Below are 23,355 nucleotides of genomic sequence, written 5' to 3'. Positions count from 1 at the left end.
CCTGCAAGGAGCAGCCTTCATATTTGACAGGTGCTCTGAGGAGATCAGCCAACACCAATGTGTCCCTGATCTGCACTTGCTACACACATCTCTGATCAACATCCTTTACAGAGGGAGGCCCTTCTCAGCTCCCACTGCCACTGTTCTTTTCCAAGGGCAGAGAGAGAATGTCAGGACACAACAAATGGCCTTTGGACATACACATTATGTTTTCTGGAAATGTATAGTCTTGGCATTATGCTGAATATTTATATAAACACCAGTGCTTTAGGATTTGGGGGCAGCATGCAGAGCTCTGTTTCACATGACACTGCACAGGTTGCAGGTAGCAATGCTAAACAAGCTGCATGGACTTCTTGAACTACTAAAAGGACAGGTTCTCTCTTTCATAAAAGGGCAGATTATTTCCTCTTTGGTTTGGTAACAAAGACTATACTTGGAATTGAGAAGGGTTACAGGTAAAATCTGTAATTTTCAGTCCAGTTATTTTTAACCAGAGAAACCACTCTCTAACAATTTTTATAGTAAGTAATCTAACTATGTGTTATTCTCATGTCAAGATCTCAGCTGGCTTAGAACATGCTGATATCAAGCCGTGAAAATACTCCAAACTAACTCCAACATAATTCCAAAAAAGCATATCCCATGCAAAGCTTCAACAGAAGGAAATCCAGAGGCTGTAACAGAGCTTCTATTTGCCTTCACTGTAGACATGCAGTGAAGTGGCTTCAGATTCAAAGTTATTTTTTAATAACCTGTTGGGTCAGAAACAGTTCGACCTCTCTCTTCATAGTTTACAAAAAGAACGCCCAGGCACACACTCTCTTGGTACCATTTTGCAACAAATACCCTTGCACATACTTTGATAAGTGAACAGATAACTCCTCCAATCCTGCACAGCTGGTTGATCATTTAACTGTAAACAAATGCCCACTTACCACTTAAGCTAATCTGAACACACTGAAAGTCACCAGTCACATAGCTACTCATCTATGCTGTGTTTTCTAGGGCATGAAAAACCCCTCGGTTTTGGTCAAGCTTTACAGAAGTCTTTCCCTTGCCGTAATAGCCAACTGGCACTTCTTTGCCCTAATCAAAAATTATAATGGGACTAAACTGAAGCTTCTTGTGCAATACAGGCAAACTTAGCTATGAAGACACGTCACAGTTGGATGGACTTTTGCAGAACTGGGTTCATAGGTTACACCACTAACTTTATTTGGAAACAAGAAAGTTTAGTGGGTAAATCTGCTAAGTGAGAATATCCATCTCATTTCCCTAGAAAGTACTGGGGGGATTTTGCATTTCTTGTGGGAAGCAGGAACAGACTAAACTTTCCACAAACACCACAAACAGCACTGTTCACAAAGCACATCAGTAGTTCCTGGCACAATACACCAATATGACCTTTGTGGGGATGTAGAACAGCTAAGGTGTGACTTATACTAAATTTACACCTAAACTGTGATTTATGAGAAAGAACATAATTAAATACAGCTCAAAAGTCAGAACCGGTGAAATCTAAAAGACCCCAAAGAAAGCACAACAATGACCAGAAAAAAAGGGACTTTCTAAAAGAACAGCACCTTCCTATACAACACTTCCTGAACACTACCCTTGGGCACCAGAAAACTTTACTAAATAGGGAAGGTATTTTACACAGCTCACATGTAACCTTAGAACAGCTGAAATGTCTGCACTCAAGGTAAAGCACAAAGTTCTTCTCCAGTGCACCATCAACACTCTGTACAGCCCAAAACAGAAAAGAAAGAAAACACATGGTAGTGTTCTCCCTCCTCTGGGAAATGGCTAAACTTCCTCTCCTCTGAAGGCAAGAAAAGGGGAAGGGAGTGTGTGAGAACTTTGCACCATCTTCCACTAGGGATGCATGTCAGAGCTCGTGTTACTTCTCTGCATCATGCATCACATATGCTCCTTACAGGAAGGCAAGCAAATCTCTAGTAATATTTACCCACCCATTTTGCAGCTTCTTAGGAAAACATAAAGAAGTATCGACTGCCTGCAGCAAGAGAGAAGAACTGCCACTGACTCACACGGTCAAGAACAGGGCCAACCACCCCTCATTCAACATAACATCACCAGAGAAGAAATGTATTACAGACAGATGAATTAGATTTAAACTTACACAACTCTCTGTTAAATGATTTCTCAACTTTCCACAGAAGAAGTGGTGTTCTGTCCTATGGTTGATCCACCACTTGAAGGTGGGTGAGGGGGCGTGAAAAGAAAGAAAGAAAGAAAGAAAGAAAGAAAGAAGTCTTCCAGGTTATGTGCTACAACACAGAACAAAAGATAAAGTCTGCTGATACTTGCAAACTGTTTCCTTTTTTGATGGGACATTACATAGAGAGAAGCAGAAACTTAGACAATGTATGGTTTTGGCCCAATTTGATTAGCAGATGAAGTTGTAACTTTTCAGAGTCCATTACAATGAAACTGCCAGAAACCACCCCAGCAAACAGAATCAAAACTCTGTCCTACACAGACAACAGCTGTTGTCTACAAGTTTGCTCAAAGAAACCAACTGATCATTTCAGTTTATATTCAGCAGATACAACTGGATAAGAAAATCATAAATAGTCCAGACTTTACAAGCACATAAGAAGCATTCTTCTGCCTCTTGTAAGAATTGCACATCTGGGAGCAGGTAAGAGCTAAAGTCAAAGGAAATGAGGAACAAAGTAGGTAAACCAAGAAACCAGTAATCCAGAAAGAAAGTGCATTGAAGGACTGATATTTTACCTCGTCACTTACCCTGGTAAAGCTGAATAAACCTGGGATGTAAGGCAGACGTGATAATCCCATCTGGCAACTCTCTCAAAAATAATTTCAACAGACTGGCTGCTGAGTACACATCACCATCTTTAACAAGTTCCACCTCTTCTCCACGTTCGTACTGCAGACGCAACTGCTCCACCATTTTCATGCTGCCATTTACTCTGAAGAGACCTTCCTGCGTCATACCTGTAATTATATATTGCAGGTAAGACTGATCAGAACTAAGACATCCCAGTGACACGATGAAACATATTTAGTGTGAATAATATACATGTAGTGATATAAAAGAGAGCAATTAATACACCACAGTTTAAAAAAAGTACTACTTTGCCCCCAGAAACCCCCTCTAGTCAAGTAGTTGGATTAGGATAAACAACAAATACTAGTGACAAGATCTTGAGGCCTGGGATACTCTTTTGAGAACCCACAGAACTCAGTGGCATTGCTGTAACCTCACACTACGGAGAAACCAAATCAGACAGACATATTTTGAATTGGTATATTTCAAGAGAAAAGGATCCCACAAAGGACTCTACAAAACAGTTCCGTTGTTTCATTTTTGCAAGTAGCCCATTATCTTGAGCAGGACTCCAACAAACACACATGTGACTACTGCCAGCTTCATGTTTCAGGGTAACAGGTTCTTACGCGTGACCATCATGAAGCAAAAACATCTGAACATATGCTGACTGCAGCAGTAACTCCATTATGAGTACTGCAACTTTATGATAGTAAGAAATCTCAGTGAGCAAATATGTATTTTGGATAGCACAAAGACCAAAGTATTTCACAATGAAAAAGAAACGGTATCGATCACCACAGGTTAGACAACTCACACCCAATGAAGGAGATGTAGAAAGAAGGAGGCTTTGACAGAGCAAGCCAGACAAATAATACTATAACTAACATCATTTTCTAGGCATTTGTTGAGATTCACAACCTCCTGGGAAGAGCCTAAAACTGAACTCAGTAAATTAATTTTCCTCTAGAATGCTTTCACCACAAACTTTCTGCCTTTTCTAACATTGTCTATATTCCTGCTTGTTCTTCTTCAGAAATATAACACTAAAAGGATCAAAATATATATGGTTTTCATCAGTTCAGACTAGACATCATGAAACAGCAATCTTAACAGAATGCTTCCAGTCCAGGAAGTCAATTCTGATGCAGCAGAGTTTGTAGAGAAAAATAATCTCTTTTATTGGACCAGAAGACAAATGGCTCTAGTAAGGGGAAAAAAATGGACAAGCACTCAAACATTTTACTCGACTACTATGAAACAGTGCTGACAGAGTTTGTATTCCTGTATTCACAATGAAATCCATTTTTATGTGGCATGCTGTGCTGCCATCTCGAGGGCAGAAAACACCTCATCTCAATCATGATTTTCATTTTTGCAGCACTGAGTGAGCAAAGAATACAGATCAAACTTCCTTTCCTCTTCCTCAGTCATTTATAGAAATAAAGAGAGGCTAGAACATCCTGATAACAGCAATCAGACAGTACTAAATACAGAAGAGGGAAATTTCACTTCATCTATAAATTTGGAAATAGGCAGCTTAATGCAAATTTAGTTCAAGGATGTATCTGCCCAACAGTCAGCTCAGACCAGTTCTCTGGCCCTCTGTTAAAAACGTCTTCACGGTTAACTTTGCCATTAATTCACAAAACAAACCTTATACAGGCACAGGACGCTCATTTCAAGAACTTCTTCCCATGTAAGAGAACGTCTTTGAGATCTAGCTTGAGCTTTTGAGAAGGAGAATGGATTGTATCTTTATCGGGGCTGGATAATCAACTTGGCATTCAGAAGCCCAGCTAATCTAGCTGCAGAGTAGAAAACTTGGCTTGTTTAGTCCATATTTGGGACACAGTTGTGTGGGATTCTGATCTTTTTATGGAACACAGAGTGCAGCCCACAACTTGCAGTCAAGAGCGTTTGTCAGCTTCTGGTTTTGATTAAATCCTAACTGATGCAAAACTTTTTCCATCCTTGCTCTTTCAGTGTTCTAGCAAACCACTTCAAGGCAAGTTGAAATAGATCAAGCAAGATGCTGCTGTGTAAAGGTAGGACCACGTTTTAAATTTGCACTGTACCCTAATCCAACCTAACTTTCAAGCCATGATTGCATCTATCAGCTTCTGAGGATCTATCAAGATACTGTCATGGAATCTAAGGCTCTGCAATTGGATTATCATTACTGAGTAGCTAAAAGAAAAACCTTAGGGTAAAACCAGATGTAGCTTCCTACAAGATGAAATTATCTCCACAAAACCCTTTCCATTGCTGACCAAGTGCCACAGAATACATCTGTGCACCAGTGGTGCTCCAGATTTCTGCAAGATTTATTTCAACAACAAGAAGTCCCATTAAATGAGTGCAAAGAGGAGCTAAGAATTGAACACCTACCTCCTTGAGGGGATTCATAACTAGAATCTATCTGAAAACCTGTAAGAACATGTATTCCTTTTCAGTAATGTTCTCTGACTGGGGGGAGGAGAGGGGGGTATCCGTGAATACCTCTGTTTAGATACTTACATCTTCTCACTGTCAAAAAGTGTTAAAGACAAATGTTTTGCAACTAGAAAACAACACAAATCTTCGCAAATGGAATACATTCTATTTACAAACATTCTATTTATGAACATCTTGTTTATGAGAGTGTGTTGCTACTTAACACTGTAGTTTACCTTTATAAACATATTAAAAAGTAAATTCAGCATCAAAGCAGGAAAAAAGAAAAAAGGAAGCAAACTATATACAGTAATACTCTTTGTCTGTGGCTAGTACCACAAAAAGAGACATATCTTCCCTTTGAAGAGTCTTACATAAAGAGTGCAACTAAGCAAAAGTGATTCCACTAAGCTTACCATGTTGAGTGAGGTACTCGACTATATTCCACACAACTATTGGAATACCGTTTTTGCTCAGTCCCTGCTGCTGGAGCTCCAGAAGACTCACACCAAACACCTTTGGACAAGTTGAGTCCCTCTGCTTGTTCAGTGGAAGCACAGCTATCTTTTTCATGTCCTCCTTCAATCTCACAGCCGTTTTGCTTTGCTTAAAGGAGGAAAAAAAAGTGGATTAGTCACATTTGCTGTAGAAGGTTGCACAGTCACAACATAAGCACATGTATCAAAACTGGCTTTTACACTCCAGAATAAGGTTTTGGTCTTACTTTCTTTTAAACCACAGGAAAAATATCTGTGAAGTAGGAAAAGAAAAATTAACAGAGAAAGAAACTAGAAAAGGAACAAGAAAAGCATGTAGGTAGTCTGTAGTTAACAGAGAAAGACTTTTATAGGCAAGCTTGTTAGCAGAATAACAAGTAACTACGAGTCACAGGAGACTGCTCCTCTAACTCATGAAGTTCACATGGATTACAAAAGCAACCGGGCAAACACAAAGAATCCCAACACACCACCATTAGTTCAGCTTGTCTCCAGGATGCCTGTCAGGGAGAGTACTCTGGGGAAGGTTTACTACACCCTTCTTCCAAATGCTATTCATTAGGGATTCATTTTGGCCACTGTCAGGTGAGATGGACCCTTTTGAAAGATTTTACGTTATGTTTAGTATCTGCTAAGTCTGAAATTTAATTACTGAGGTTTTAAGCTTAGAAACGGACTATGTAATCTAATCACACATAATAAGGGGGTAGAAAAACAACTCCACAATAAACCCTTAATCCCATAGGTTCTTCTGGAGGCACAACATTCTCAAAAGTTTTGAGGTGCAGTGGCAGGGAAAACACAGGAAGATAGTCAATAAAACCCAGAGGAATAAAATAACACATGATAAATTTATAGGATCCATAATAGGCAGAAATCTAAATTAGCCTACAGCACTGACATTTGGAAAGACCGCTCAAGGCAGAGCAGCAGCATCACCCATCACAGCTGTGATCACACTGCAGGAACTGGGGGCCACTGTTACCACAGAGTTCGAGCTCTTTGTCCACCACTTGCATGGTGCTTAAAAATGAACTTATTCCTACTGTGTTTCATTAACAAATCTCTAGTAGAAACATAGAGCATATTGTATGGTAACACAAAAATGTGCTCAGACTCTTGACTAAGTCTTGGCATTTTATTGTATTAAGACAGATTTTAGCATGGTATACATGTTTTATTTTAAAAAAACTTTAAAATCTCTTCAGTTGTGAGTCCATATTTTTACTGTAGCCTGCAAGCTACATGAACATCTGCATCTGTGCTGCTATTAAACATGACTGACCTTCTTTCAGACATAAAATGGTATGGCAGTTCACCCACTTTGCTGTGCTTTTTCCATTAAACACACCTATTTGAAGCACGTGTGTTCTACAGTCCCGGGTCCTATGCAACACACCTGATATTTACAAAAGACATTGCTTATATAAACATCATAAATATGTTTTACTATTTGTGAAACAGAATTGCAACATTGCATTATTGTGACCACCTTATAAATATTTATGATAAACAGTACACTCACCAGTGTTCGAATTAAAATCTGACTGACATTAAAATACCACATTTCTTTCAAAGAGACATGTTCCCATTCAAGATTAATGAATAATAAATGATTTTTATTCCAGGCAGATACACGTCAAGGGAAAAATCATCTAGCCTAGGTTAAATTCAGAAGACAGCAAAAATCCTTTGAGCAGCTCCTGAGCAGCTGTGATGCTCAGAGAGCTTTTCCAATTAAGGCCTTCAATTAGCCTCACAATCTTGCTCAGTTACAGCATTTCCAGCCTGTTTCAGCATTCGAAAACCTGAATAACTGAGCTGGACTTACTTGGGAAAACTCACTATTTAAATTTGCATGAGAACCAACAGACGTTTCCCATGTTTCTGGAAACATAGGAACTGAGAAAATTTTCGAGCTTGTTTCACGACCTGGAGAGGCTGTGCTAACTAGAGAACAAAAAATTACGCGGTTATTCAGAATACACATGTAACCAAAACCAAAATAAAATCATCCCCTCAAAACAGCTCTGAAACAAAGAGTTCAGTGTTAAGTTGCCTTATAGATGGAAGATCCAACTTTACACTGTGAAAACGTGTCCAAACATTAATGCCACTGTTAGTGATCACAAGACTGGGAAAGCAACTTAAATCATCCCTGCACGATGCCGCCAAAAAGTGGCGCCCAGACACATGGAGAAAAGCTATTTATACGCCACGGGGACGCACTTTTACAGCTCATCTAGGAACTTTAACGCGGGGAACACGGCAGCGTAGTTGCTCTCTGGCTTAAATAATGGGGGGGGGGGGGGGGGGGGGAGGAGGGAGGAGGGGAATAAGACCAACTGGAAATGTCTTTATTAATCTTCACCTCTCCCAAACGAGAGAGCTGCCGAGAGGGAGGGAAGGGAGAGGAGGGGAGCGCTCGGGACGAGCAGAAGGCGCCGGGCCCAGGCCGGGCTCTCCTCCCCCGGCCCCGCGACGGACCCCGGCGGGGCGGGCGGGCGGAGGCTCCTCCAGCCACCATCCATCCCCCCGCTCCCCGGCCGCGCTCCGCAGACGCTCCCCCGGCAGCGCCGCCCCGTCCCCGAGCCCGTCCCGCCGCCAGCCCCTACTCACGCGTACGGCCAGCGCCCCGGCCCCCATCCCGGCTCCCGCTCCGCCCCGGCCGCCCGCCCTCGCTGCTCCCGGCGGGCCCCTCCCGGCGAGAGCCGCGGCCCCGAGGTGCCGCCCGCCGCCCCGGCCCGCCCCGCGGCCCGCGGGGGGAGCGGGGTCGTTCCCCCGCCTCCCTCCGGAGCGGCCGGGAGGGCTCGGCGGGGGCGGCTCTGCCTGCTGGAGCCTTCCCGGGTCATGGCGGCCGGGCCACGGGGCCGGCGGCTGCACCGGGCGGTCCCTGGGCATCGCCGAGGGCCCGGGCCGGGAGCTGCCGCTCGGAGCCCGGTGCCGGGCGGGGAGGGAGAGGAGCCGCTCAGCCCGTGTGCGAGCCCGGGCTCGGGCACAGCCGGGCCGCCGCTGGAAAGGTCTCCGCGACGCCGCGTTCAGCCCGGTAACGTTAGCGGGGCTGCGGGAGATATCGCAGCCGGGCAGCCAGGGAAAACAAACCTTCCTGCGCCATGGCACTGCCAGGGGAGCACGGCGCGGGGCAACGCGTGGCCTGAGTTTGGAAGGTGTGAAGCAGTGCAAGCGTAGCCCCCGTCCCCCCTGTGAGTGTCCATCTAGGGATACGTTGGTGAAAGAAGTGAAAAGTTAAAGCAAAAAGTGGAGGGCAGGGCACCCTTCACGTCTGCCGGCAGTCACGGCATGGTGGTGGTGGTGGTGGTGGGATGAAGAATTCACTCCCCCGTTGCCCTTCTCCCGGTCACCGCAGCCTGGAAGCAGTGTTTGTCCTAGAAATTAAAAGTGCGTTTCAAAACAGAACTGTAGAGTTCTGGTGTTTCAAATGTTCGACTTTGTTTATTTGTTTGTGGAAGAAAAGCACCCACATTTTTATTTCTGTATCAGATGCAAGCACTGCTCGGCAGGGCCTTAGCATTGGGATAGGAGCAAAGGTCTTTGGAAAGTGTCTCTCAGAAATACCCGCTTCTGGTACAGGGACAAAAGGAAGTCTGTCCAAATAGAGTAAACGGAAGGAAAAAGAAAATTTGATCGAACCTTCCAGATGAGGAAAATGCTACCTGCAGATCTGAGTTCTCATGCACAATTTCTATTTTATTAAGAACTGTAATCACAATCTCCTTCGTGCTCAGTTTTTGTTTTCCTCTCTAAGGCAGTCTAACCCAAAATGACTAATTTCCAAGTTGGCATGTGTACAACAGAAAGTTAGACTTAGTGGTAGTTAATTTTGGTGTTTTAATTTCACTTTAGGACTCTTAAAGTGAATTGATGTAACAGCCTTTTCTTCTTAGTCCTAATTGCAGCTTCACCATGAAAACCAATGGCATGCTTCAAGCCCTAAGCCAGAGAGGGAATGATGAGAAACTGCAGCTCTCTGGAGACTTCACTTGGGAGTGAAGAGTTCAGACATGAAACCACAGTAAACAGAAGCTACAGTGTTAAGGTTTCATTAATATATGTTGAGAGGTAGCAGGAACATCCTATAAAAACCAAGACCAGAAGACAAGCATTACCATCTCTTAATCAGAGCCTTGAAAGTCATGCTTCTGCTAAGTCACTGGAGCACTTGGGGCTATGATATGCTGGTAACTTTTCTCTAGGTTAATAAAGACACTTCTGGACTTGCTTAAAGTCTTGAGAGAGCTGAAGACCAGTGTACTCATCTCCTGTGTGGCAGAAGAATCAAAACCAGACTGAAACTTCCTCAATGCCTTTGTCCCCTCACAACTTTTCCTCATCAGCACCCCACGGGGCCAATGACCCCTGTGCAGGGCAGAGTAAGATTCACCTGAACTTTTCCTAACCCCAACCTAGGAGTAAATACATTCCTTCCTGCACCTTCCACCCTTCCCACAGGGACATGTTTCCATATATCCTGATGTTCTTCTCCTCCCTTTACTGAACCACCACGCTTCAGGATGACGGTTCTAAAGAAAGGTGTGATGAATGGGGAACAGCAGTATTCTGGCACCACAGAAATCAGCCAAGACCTGCTGTGGTATTTGACTGTAGGTTGCACCCTACTCAGGAAACCTTCACTGTTTTCCTTTAAGCAGTTCAGAAAACCCTTAGAAAACAAAAAATCAGAAGCAGCCACACCTATCACAGAGAAACGGAAAACTCCCCAAACCCAACAATAAAAAAGCATACTTCTGTATATGACCCCTATTATGCTATTTCATTTTTTCTGGCTAAGGTGTTGCATCAAACAGCTGTCTCTTCCCTTTTCTACTCCTGAGGAATTTTATACTGCATGAACAGAACAACTGCAGGATGCATGCTTATTTATGCAACTTGTCATAAACTATGTCTAGAGCCACGAGAGCTCAAATCAGAGCAAATGCATTGTGAAAGACTGATGAAAAGTCTGTGAGACCCACCAGTTGTGTATCCCTAGCTTTTGTCACATATCGTGCCTACCTTCCTTGGGCCACACAGTTGTTTCCTTTAGTTCTCAACTACGCTGTTATCATCTGTGTGCAAGAATAGCTCGATGGCTTTTTAACATGCCTGTCTTTTTAGGGGAGCTGAGAGAATATATTCTCTACCTGAGATACACACCTCCATCATTTACTCTCTAATTCCACATAACTGCTAAAAGCTAATGTAAAAACATTGCAAAGGACAGGCTAATAAGATCATGCAATGAATCAATAGAGGAAGAAAAATATTTTTTTTTCCCCTTCCACTTGTTTACAAACAAGGCGTTTAACCTCAGATGTTGAAACAACATTCCCGGAGGGAAAGAACAGCTGGGATAGTGTTAAAAGTTCAAAGGAACTGCCTCACACCATTTCTGTGAGTAATGCCTTTGTCTCTGTGATACCATATGTTGCTTTAACCTGACTATTATTCATCATTTCCATTGTAACATCAGAATTCAGCACTCATTTCATAACAGCTCACATAAAAGCAGGGTGAAAAGAAGTGAAAGAAGTGTCTACTGCCGGCTCTGGCATCCTTGAACATTACTGTTTCCTCCTGGTTAGCCCAGGTAGCCAGCTGCGGGATATTTGCTGTGACCTTCCAGGGCGCTCACGAGAAGGCCAGCCCAGCTGAGCATGGGGCATACTCGAGTGACCTGCATAGTCTAAGACCTGGCAGCTGCAGGTGACAGAAGGAGACAAATCAAGAAATCAAGAAACATGGAAGAGCAGCTCAAAATTGCCAGACCAACACGTTAGAGTAGGTTCAGATTACATATTAGGAAAAAATTCTTTACTGTGAGGGTGGTGAGGCGCTGGAACAGGCTGCATACAGTTTTTAGGTCCACGTTGGATGGAGCTCTGAGCAACCTGGTCTAGTGGAAGGTGTCCCTGTCCATGGCAGGGGGATTAAAACTAGATGATCTAGAGGTCCTTTCCAACCTGGGCTATTCTGTAATTCTGTGATCTGGCTGACAGGTTTGTCTGCATCGAGTAACTAACCAGAACTTCTCATCCAAAAAGCAGTGACAAGACACCTTTTTAAAAATAAAATTAAAAGGCATGCAATAAAAAGCATGTGATTTGCTTCAATCAAGACGTCTATGTGAAGTACTGAAGTATTACTGAACTGCTTAGACTCTGAAATACAGCTATAATGGTAAGGAACCAAAGAAAAATAAATAGCTATCAAATACCTGAGTCCAAATTAATGTATAGTTTAAACAGCAGGGTTACCAGCCTACTGCATCAATGAGATGGAGACAGTCACACTAATTATAAAATTATTTCAAATAATACCAAGTTTCTTCAGGCGTACCTAATTGCAAATTTAAACATGTCCATATAAATTGGCATTTGCAGATTTGGTGATCTCAGCAATTTTTCTGTAAAAACAGTAGCATCATAAGACTGTGTGATAATTTAGGTTATGATCTGGGAAAAACTGGATTTTTAAAACAGCAATAGAGTACAGAGGGCAGGAGCTGCTGCTGCCACACCAGCTTCTGGCTTGTAGCACAACAGAGAAATCTCTCACCTCCCCAAATCAAAACTACAACAAAGCAATCAATTTTTGCCTGGGCAAATTGCTATGCCTTCATGAAGCCATAGTAAAAACCACCATGGTTGTTAAACTTATGTGGGAGAGTAAAAGCATAAAGCATGTTACACAATTTCTGCCTAAATGCAGTGCAAGCTGTCTGACAGCCAGACTGCTCCTGAGGATTTTACTTCTCTGTAATGGAGCCTACGCCTTTGTTGCAAAGAAAGAGGGGAGCAAAGACATACCAGCACTTGGGCTCAGCCTGCCAGTAGTTGGGGCTAGCAGCACGGTCCTGCATCCTACTCTCCTGGGTAACCAGTGCTGGAGGACACAAAATTAATAAATATTCAAACAAACTAACTTTGCCAGGCAAAATGTGCCTTCTCACCTGGCAGCTGCAATTCAATCAGTTTTCTGTGGACCGCTGCTTCTTAATGATAATGCCTGCCCTTCAGTGGCACTAGACCAAAATACACTGGGTTTTGGAGTCAGAATAAGGATGACTTTCCCCAGGATGTTGTTCTTGTAAGTGGATTAAACATCTTAAATATGTAAAACTAGTATTAATTTTGGAGGGTTTTGTTGCTTTTGTGAAAAAATACGTGTCTACCTTGCACTTCCACCTGAAAACTAGACAGGGAAGGGACTAGAAACTATCTCATTTTCCCTTCATTGTGTTGTCCAAATGAAGAAACACCAAAATCCACTGAGCAGCAGATGGAGGACAGAAAATTAAACCAGCATTTTTGAGTGCTCTTTTACTGAAAGATGGGGCAGGGATTTGTTGTGTGACTCTTTTCCAATGTAAGCCCTACAGAAACGGTGGGTTGAATTTTTAATGTCTTCACAGCACCTTTACCCTTCAAGGCAGGGGAGGATGTAGGAGAAAGAGAAATCTTACATGAAAGTTACGATTCCAAAGTAAAAAAACAAATTGTTATTCTTGAAACACAATTTTGAGTTTTACCAGTCCTTGAATAATGTTCTGCTGCTCAGCATTATCTATGACAACCCATTTTATTTATACAAAATTTCCTTTAGAAAAAGTCAATATTTCTTGGGGGCATTCATTACTACATGTGACTCCTCTGAAAACAGAACACTCTGAATGACAAGTACTTCATCATAAAAACAGCACTGCAAAAAAAGCACAGAAATAATCAGTGGTGATAAATAGGAGAAAGGATTTATAAATAAATTATTTTTTATTGTAGATCAACAATGAAAAATGTCCAGTACCTACATTTTGATATAATAGTTTCAGGGTGGGAGATATTTTTTTTTTTAAGGTTTATGGCTTCTGGTACTTGAAATTTCATTTTCTTCCCCTCCTCACTCACCTTTTTTGCCTTCCTTCCCCTCCAGGTAACTCTAAACACAAATTTCATCTAAGTGCTGCAGTGCTTGGTCTCTCTAGGGCTCCCACATCCTGGAGCAAACCAGTGAGAGGGATTACAGCTATTCACAAAGACAGCAGTTGTCCCAAACTGGTGATGAAAGGATGTATCACCTCATAACATGGATGATGAAGGATGGGATTTTGTGTGCTCAGGCCCCTTTCATCACCCCTATATGTGTGCAAGGCCTAAGTAAATGCTAGCTAAATGAAGAGCTGAGCCTGCTAAACACTTGCCTTTAGCTCAGAAGGAACGGGAGGCTTCACTACAGTAACTTACAGAAAATAAATATGTGTGTGATGTATTTTCTACAAAAACCTTTCAGAGGCTGCCCATTGGTGTGTTATGAAACGGAGCCTGTTAATCATTTCAGCCAAGCTACCACCACTGCCAGCTAAACATCAGATCTGCAGGGCAAGGACCTGCCTGGGCCACGTTTTAGCCTGAATTTCTTCCCTTGGCCACTTGGGACAGAACCTTTGTGGGTATTTGATGACTCTTGAAGTTAAAAACCGAAAATAAAGCAGGTTGTATAAGTGTAGAAATGATTTAGCTGACTAAATCGATAGTCAGCTATTGTCTGACTAATTATTAGCACGCTAATCTCTACTTAGTGACACGTAGGTATTTTTAGAGAGAGGTTTGCCTCTTACTGTTGCTGCAATGTTTTAAAATTAGACAGGGAGTTGCAAACAGCTCAAATGTTTTGTGGCAAACTACATTACAAAGATGTTTTAATTTCAACAAAGCTACGAAACAGGTTTTTTTCAGACCCAAACATCCCTCAATAATAGCAAATTATTTAAGAATTAACGTATCTTGCCAGTATGCAGGCTCCAAATAATAGCAAAAAAAGGAGGTCCCTGAGTGGGCAAGGATCACAGAGATTCATTCCTGGAGGGAAAGAAGCATTTTCATACCTGACCTAAACTCAGGTTTACATCTCCATCTTGTGGCAAAAGGGGATGGGTGCAAGGCAGCAAAAGGAAATTACACTTTGTGGCCGAGGGTAACCCGCGGTTTGTGGCCGCGGTTTCACAACGTACCAAGCAGGAGAGATGCATAAGGGATGTCCTCTTGCTAAAATCTCAGCAAAACTGCATTCCAAAGAGTTTTGCTTGGTGTAGAAAGTGTCTCCATCCCAGCATTGTGCCAACCAATTAAAGAAATCTGCTTGCCATAGTTCAATCCCATCTTACCAGGGGAAACCTAAATTTCATTTAATTTCATGGACTGCTGGTAAGTTTTGGATCAGATCTATTAGTTAAAACCGAGAAAGAAAACCAGAAAAGCACTGCCAGAAGAACTGTACCGTGGGCACAGTGCTGCCCTGCCAGTCTCAATATGCTCATTGTTTGTGGGTGTCTGACTTTGAGCACACACATTTTAATACACCTACCCCACTTCTGAGACAGACATATTTCAGTGTGGTTAGTGCTTAAGCTGGGTGATGTATGTGGTCCTCCAACTTAGAGCAAGGAAGAGCAGCATGCTGTGTTCCAAAGTTATAGTTGTGTTTTTTACCCAATATCAGCTACTAAGGCATTTTATAATGAACTCAGAAACACAGGAAGCAGTTGAAATATGGAGACACGGGAAGATCAGAGTGCCAAAAAGCATAACAAGCCTACAGTAGAATAAAAAGACTTCGTTGGAAACCCTGTGAGAATAGTAACGAGCTTTACCAGCAAATAAGAAGTGTTCATCCCTTCTTTCTCTTCCCATCTCAGCCCCCACCTCAGGTTGTCAGTCAACCTTAGCAATTAAATTGTTAAAGATCAACAGCTGTAAAAGAAAAGAGAATAGCATTTTTATTCTATCTCACAGTGAGCTACATGGTTTTAAAAATTATGGTGAAACCTGCACACATTTTTAAAACCAGGCAAATCCAGGCAGCAGCTGGCAGGACTGCAGCATACTTAAAGATATCTAGAATTCCCATGGGACAAGAGTGTGGGAGCTTGTGCTGCTGTTCAGACACAATTCTGAGGATATTAGTGGGATGTCTACACAATTCCAAAGATGTTCAGACACACTTCTAAGGATATTAATGGGATGTCTATCCTATGTAAAAACTCTCAAAAATTTCATCCTGTGTTTCCTGGCCTAGAACACCAGCACAATCCAGCCTCCAGGTCTGGCTACTTCTCTGTGCCCAGTGCAGTCCAGGACCTTAGATTTAGACAGATAGAGCCCCACTGGAATCTGGCTGTGAACTGGGCAACATTGTGTGAGCTCAGCTAACACATGGCAATGAGACAGCCTTAGCCTAAGATTTAGGCTTAAGTCAATTGAAAAGAGGATCCAAGCTCTTGAATCTGGGCTAGACTTTGTGAAAAGGTTGCAACACAGCCCAATATGTTTGGGATGCTGCTATTTCAAGAGTTCCAGTCACTCCATGCAATTGTCAGAAAGTAGGCAAGAGTTTCCAGGATTCCCCAGGGAGATAAATAGGAAAGAGAAGAAAAAAGTTTGAGGACAAAAAATGTTTTTGGGTTTTTTTTTTTTGCTATCATATTTTGGCAAAGGAAATATCTCCAATATTACATACCAAAAATGTTCATCTTTCAGTGACCAACTACATGCAGCAGAACAGGTTAATTTTTTTCCTCCTGGAAATTTCATTTTTTATGTGTGTGAGCTTAATCTCACAGGTAACAGAAATCACATGTCCCTTATTGCAGGGTAAAATGAAGTGTGATCAATAGAAGAGAAATATGTAGGCTGGGCCTAAATAAAACTTCTCTAAATTTGCTATCTTGTTGCCTTGACAATACAAGTCTGTGTAAATAACAAATAAAGACTCTGAGTACCAGACTGGAGAGAGCCACATCTGATGCAGGGAAAGGATCCTGCCCATTAATTTGTATGAGCAGAGAAGCCTACATGACAGGATTTGGACATTGGAGACAATCCCCTCATGAGGGAACTTGCACTTAATCTCCATGGTGCAAACATATAACACTTGCATTTAATCTGACCCTGCTTTAGGAGTCTCTGGTCTATGAGGGATTTGTTATTGCCCATGAGGAGAGCAAAAGTCATCCTTTGTGTTAAATCTCTGAGGCCATATTGTGGCCCCCTAGATGCTCTGCAGAGGATAAGAAGGAAGATCTTCTGGTGGCTGTCATTGCCCTACAAGTTTTTTTAGTTATATTTTTAATTTATCAGACGTTTACCAAGTGTGTAAAATAATCACTTTGAGAGTGAATGGCATTTGACAAGTTGATTTACTGTAAAAGTCAGCAATCCCAGCTGAAGCCAGCTCAAACAGTCTTCAGAAAGCAACCTGTAAACAAACCTGTTTTGGTTGGAAATTGTGCATCCTGAAGCCAAGCAAAACTCAGTCACATCAGATTTTGTAAATTTGATTTTGTCCGGGTTTTACAGGCTTCTTTACTGTTTGTTCAGCACCCTGAAAGCTAGTACCAAGGGGAGATCTAGAGCTCAGCAGAGTTTTAGCAGGAAAAAAAAAGTTTTCTTCAGATTTTTTTTTTTTTTTTTTTTTAAATGTTAGCACACACCATTTTGGCTGAAAATCTATTATTTCAAGTCTGAAATTGCCCCACCGCAGCACACTGACATTCTGGCCAGATGATCCCTGCTCCTACCCTTTTCTTTAGTGGAAAGGCCAAGATCTGCTTTAGCTGTAGCCTGATAATGAACTGTGATAAAAATACTAGGATCTGTAATGTGGTGTGTTTCCAGCTGAATCAAAGAAATATCAGTTCTGCTGTTTGAGGTATTGGCATAAACTCACCTACAGTACTGTGTTCAGTCCTGCTTCATAAGAGATTAATTTAAATGAAGACAAGTGCAGAAAAGAACTAGCAGGATCAAATAGAGAGGAGAAAATTCAGCTTGGTGTTGGAAAATGAAGACTGGAAACAAATATGATTGCTTGCTGCTACAATATAGGAGACACCAGAGAGAGGAGAGAGTTGTAATGTATGGAACAAATTTGGAAAGAGTCAAACTGGCATCTGTGGCTTGTGAATAATTTTAGGGTAGAATACAAATATTTAAAACCTAGCCAAGTGCTGGAGTAGCCTTTTGTATGGAGGAGTAAAGGCCAGAAACCTAAATGGTCTGAAGCTGGATTATGTGATGGGAACATTGTTGCAGGAGGAAGCAGTTCCGGGGACCCAGTAGATTTTTTTTCCCATCTGTGGTCCAAGGGCAGGCTTGATAGGGAAAGACACATGACATGGCAATTCTGGGTCACACTGTTTTACAGTAACTGAGTTTCCAAATTGAAATCTTTTTGAGTTTGGGACTTCCCCTTTTTCAGCCAAAGAGACTTATCCATGGGAAGCAGACACATTCCACAAACATGCTCATTTAGTCAATAAGCTGTTTTCCACTAAGAAGTCGTTCATCTGGAAATTTTCAAGAAGCCCCAGCTCTAACATCTGCTTAGATGCAAACCCCTTGGGCAATAGCCTCCACTCCTTGTTTCTTCAGTGTCAAAGACCCTTGGTGAGATAGACAAATAAAGGATGATCAGGCAAGGGAAGTAGAGAGTTTGTCCAGCTTCTGCCATTTCGCCTTTCCATGAGCTATCTGTGAGAGGAGAGGGCAGTGAGTGACTCTGACACACTCAGACATTGGCTAGGCTGGAGAAGGGAGCAAAGATGTAAACTATGTGATGAATGTGACCATAGAAAACTCAAATGCAACCTTGCAGTGCAAAATGTCTTAACAGAATACTGCTGAATGAAAGGCCAAAATAATAAATAGCAATAAATTATCATTTTTAGTAAATTAGCCATGGGTTGTGTAGATGAAACAGGAGTTATGTCAGGAACACAGGCCACAATAAAAACCCACGTAATTATTTGAAAAATTCCATTCTAAGAGGAAAAAAAATGGGATTGAAAAGCTTGGATTTATTTTAAAGATTCCCATACAAAATTGTTCTATTTAAGAAGAAATCAAGTTTTATCCGCTGCAGCAGAACCCTTCTCTCCTACTTGCCTGCTCACTCATCCTGTGAGTCACACAGAGCTCTGTATATCTTATACATCTGGAATAACAAATTTTCTTCCTGGAGAAGATTAATCCTTTGTCAGGTTTTCCACATTTTTGCCACCTACAAGTGTATTGGGAAATGCCATTCAACAAGCTTGAGTTAGCATAGAATTGAGCTCAGCTCTTTCACAAAGCTTTTTAAAAGCTTGATTATCAGCAAGATGCACAGGGGATGCTCAGCCACATTCATTTCATGATCTCACACTGCCCACAGCTCAGGAGTTCCAAGTACAATGCATAATTTTGGTTTGTAACCCAGCTTCTTTGCAGTGTCAGCTAGTCAAAAAAAAAACCATGCCCGCATGCATATACACATACACAATGTGCTTCTTGCTGCAGAAAGAAAGAGGATTCTCCATGCTTGGAAGTTTCTGTGGGGAAGCAGTGGAGACAGCAGCTCTCCTCCAGCTTGTCAAAGCCTGGCTAAAAAAAAAAGGATGTGCACAGATCTCACTCAGACATGATTGATTGCTCTGATTTACTCTTGGGTTGGTTTTTTTGTTTTATTTTTCCTATAACCTTCTTTTCCTGCTATAGCTGACAACTGATTCGGTGCCTTTGCCGGCTCGGAGGCTGTAAGGTAATTTTTACTGTGTCTCTCCCACACAGCACCTAATGATTTAGAGTCAGAGCACCCTTGCCTATAAAAGGGAACATAAAGCAGTGGGCATCACTGCCACTTGCTGTACCTGTCCTGAGTGGAAACGGGAAAGTCTCCATGCACAGATAATTGTGTTTATATTTCACAGCCCATAGGGGTGGTAAGGGTCATACAGGCACCAGGGAAGGTCAGTGAAAACAACATAGCTTGCATGTAGATGAAACAATTACAAAGCCTAGTTTCTTTGAATAGTTATATTCACCATGACAGGAAAGGAGCACAACCCCCATTTCACAGTGAAGATATAGATGGATCCTGCAGTGCCCTTCTGGCAAGGCCTCCCTATGCTTCATTTGCAACTTGGGGGGGCAAACAGTAAGGAAAGAGTATGCCCTGTGAATACCCAAAACAGTAGACACCCGTGGCTCTGGCCCCCCAGAGGATGCTTATCATCAAGGACACCCCAAAACCATGAGCAGTCAAAGACAGGACCATAAATGCCCTTCTGACATTTTGACTCAGCACTCTGAGTTAGCAAAGGGTACCCTTGCTTGTAGCATTAGAGAAATTTTCAAAGACAGTGCTGGAATTACAAGGGAGTTTAGATTCTCCAAAGAATTCTGCTCCCAGAAGTACACGGCATGTAGAGGTACATAACAGCACAGGAATACAGCATTGATGTGCACTACTCACTGAAGGACCTCTCTGTGCACTCAGCCTCTCAGGATCGGTCTTCATGAGATGCCTTAGAGTAGAGTCAGGATTCAGAAGAGGAGAAAACAGCAACAAGGTAATTTTCATAACTCATGGCCTGCTGTGAGTACTTGCTAATAATTGCTTTCACTCTGGATTACGGAACACAACACATGATGGCACACATTTCATCCATTCAACCTCATCTGTTTGCCCAATCTATTTTCTATTCTTTCCCTACCCAAGCAACTTCTTCCTTTCCCACTGTTCCGAGTCGTATGCAAAAAAAGGTCACTCTTCAGTATCAGCACAGGGATCTCAGAGCAAACTCACAGATCATTGCCAATGGGCTGATGACCTTTTCACCTGTCCAGTAGCACAGGTGAAGAAGGGGCCTGGAGTTTGCCTTGCAGCAACCCAAGCTGACCTTTGCTGTCAATTGCCTTTTACAGAGGTTGGCAATGGACAGAAACAAGCATCCATCAGGGCACTGAAAGAAAACCCTCTCCTGAAGAGAGCAGCACCAGGGCTTTGCCTGCCAGCTCGGGGCCACAGGGAGGAAATCCCCTTTATCAAGCCACCCTGATTCATGAGAAGCAAAAATAATGACATGAAGGATAACAAGTCCCAGAATAACTCCAATTAGATAAATTTGTTATTAAGGACCTCAGAAGACAGCAGCAGGGGGACTGGAGAAAGGTACTGACCTGAAAAATACCCTCTGTATGCCAATGGGGAGGAAAGGATGGTGCAGCACAGGGAAGCAGGGAGGTGAGGTCTTGCCCAGCCCAGGAGCTACTCAATGGCAAAATTTCCTCCTGTTGTCTGCAGTGAATGCCCAAGTGCTTCAGCAGTGCTGAAATACTTCACAAGCACTTGTCAGTGGTTTGGGCATGTTGAATCATAGGTTAACCAATTAACTGATGAGTACAAGTAGAACACCTGACCTTCCCAAGGACTAAGGTGCTTGTTCACACCATCACTGCTACCCCATCTGACTGTTACTACAGTTAGTAATAGCCAACAGAAGCACCTCAGTTTTTAAGTCACCTTCATAATTAATATTCAGACATGGTACTGAATGTCTTGTAAGCACCTGATTTTTTTTTTCCTCCTGTTTGATATTATCTATGTCTAATCTTTAAATCCATACAAAACTGGTATGTTCTTCAACTGTTTGGTGGTTTTGCTTCAATTTGCTTTTTCTTCTTTTACTTTTCTGTTGAGCAGATCTTTAAACTGGTGTCACTTTCTGACTTCCTTGTGGCATACATTTATACACCCCCCCCAAATTCTACAGCAAAAGAACAGTTTAATCTGCATCACTCAGAACTGAGGAGGAACTGTAACAAGGGCTGTCTGTACAGCTTTAACTTGACCCCAAAGGCAGATGCATTAATGACACAATCATACAGTATTTTTCTTCAGAGAACCCCATGGCAATTTACCGCATAAGGAGTGTTTTCATTTCTGTTACTGAGTGTCTCACCCTAAGCCTTGTGCTGGACAATCAGGTTGGCATATTTCCTGCAGAAGATTCAGTCAGAGGAACACAAGGGAACAATCCCTCTGTTCGCCCCATCCCAGCCCTTGCTCTAACCACAGTTGCTGCTGAACCCAGTCATTTGTTTCTGCCAGAGTCTAGAGAGTCCCAGAGACATTAAGTTCCTATGCTTGGCTGAGGAAGAGGAAATAGGTAATTTTCATGCCTCCTGCAGGGTTGGTAGGCCTCCTAGGTTGGTAGGCTTCCTCCTTTGTGGACACCAGTGTCTCCCCCTTAAAATCCATGTCCATATCTCAGGTGTCCTTGGCTCTGCAGTACTGGAAACGACTGCTTTTTTCCTGGTACTCATTCCCATGCTGATGCTGGCCACTTGTGATTATTCTGTTTCCTTGCCTATGATTTTTTTTTTTTAAAATCTTTTAGTTCCCTGGACCAGAGCAGTGGCTCTGCGAATGTTGGAGAGCAGCTAGCAGCAGCATGAGAAACTGATATTCTCTTTAAAAAAAAATTAGATTTATAAGTGAGACATCCTGTCCTGGAACAACAAAAAAGGCCAAACAGAGGAACAAGAAAAGTTTGTTCCTTTTAACATGAGGGTAAAGATAGAGTGAATAATAAGGTGGTTGCTGTCCAAAATTCAGGGATGGGGCTGGAGCATCCACAGACCTTTATAATACTCATTTCAGGATAAAACTGCCTTTCTGTGAACTAGATAAGGGATTGTGACTCTGCAGAGCCACAAAGGTCCAAAGGTCTTATGGAACCCTGGGAGGGGAAAAGAAATTACAGATCGCCTAGTAGGCATATTGGCATTAATCTGACCTGTGCAAAGGACAGGGACCTTGTCATGTCCTGATGACAGGACATGACAGCTCTTCAAACTGTGGATTGTTATAGCCTCCTATTTAAACATGTAAATTGTATGGTTAATAAAATGCACAATGGCTTTTATCAGCTCATGATTATAGCTTGGGTCAGCTGATCAAGAGGTTACATGCTTGAAGAGATCTATGTCTCTTCGTCTGTATTACCTTGCCTGACTTAGACCCAGGTTCAGAAGATCCACGGCCCATATCTTGATGTCAGGGGGAGAAAGGAAATCATGTTTTGATGGTTTTGCAGAGAGGCAGATGCAGTGGGTTGGCAGCAAGGAGGAGAAGGTGATACTGGCCCCCAGATTGGCACAAGGACTAACAAAGGCAAGTGGAGAAGACTAGGCAAAATGCAGGAAGAAAGAATATGCCTGGCATTTTTTACAAACTCATGTGGGATGCTTTGGTGACATGCATCTGAAAAGGGGGTCCCAATAGCTTTGAAACAGATGTGCAGAGCACTGACAAGAGATTTGCCATACAGACTCTGAGCAGATTGCCTGCAGTGAGAACAGAGGTGGATGCAGTGGCTCTCCAGCATCGCTGCTGCCAGGAGGTGAGGAGAAAAACCTCTTTAGGTGCCCTCTTCTCATTTCGCTAGTCATCTCTGCTATAAATTGTAACACAGATCTTGTGTCCTGCTATCCTGAAGGCAGTAGATGGTGCTATTGATAGCACTATTAATGCATATGTTAATCAAGTAAAAGTATCCTTAGCTGAACAATGTTAAATGCTCGTGTTTTCCTCATGTTCTTCATCTCAAGGAACCTCAAGACACTTGCAAAAATTTAAAACCTGCATTTTTATGTCAGTTTATGTTCAACCTCAGTTCAGCCACTCTTCTGTGTGTCAACACAGCCCTACTCCAGAGAGAAGACAGAAGAAGATAGCAGAGTAATTGTAAGTGGCAAAGAACCTCGTTAC

At 42.4% G+C, this 23,355-nt stretch overlaps 1 protein-coding gene across 7 annotated transcripts in view; it reads right to left on the bottom strand.

Moving 5' to 3' along the window:
• The window catches only part of FAM13A (family with sequence similarity 13 member A), a 135,492-nt gene extending 113,931 nt beyond the window's left edge, over positions 1-21,561 (bottom strand). For 4 of the 7 annotated variants that reach the window (XM_032686917.1, XM_032686921.1, XM_032686922.1 and 1 more), the window contains exons 1-3: positions 20,056-20,107; positions 5,671-5,860; positions 2,776-2,985 (exon numbers count right to left, since the gene is read on the bottom strand). In XM_032686917.1, the coding sequence (XP_032542808.1) occupies positions 2,776-2,985; positions 5,671-5,860; positions 20,056-20,100 (445 nt within the window). In that variant the 5' untranslated portion in view covers positions 20,101-20,107. Of the gene's footprint in view, positions 1-2,775; positions 2,986-5,670; positions 5,861-8,370; positions 8,444-20,055; positions 20,108-20,762; positions 21,043-21,544 lie in introns of those variants that run through there. The other 3 variants (XM_032686920.1, XM_032686919.1, XM_032686918.1) reach the window with 3 other exon arrangements.
• Between the last annotated feature and the right edge of the window lie 1,794 nt (positions 21,562-23,355).

The sequence above is a fragment of the Chiroxiphia lanceolata genome, chromosome 4, assembly GCF_009829145.1.
Source record: "Chiroxiphia lanceolata isolate bChiLan1 chromosome 4, bChiLan1.pri, whole genome shotgun sequence".
NCBI lineage: Eukaryota > Metazoa > Chordata > Aves > Passeriformes > Pipridae > Chiroxiphia > Chiroxiphia lanceolata.
This window is presented reverse-complemented; position numbering and strand designations above follow the sequence as displayed.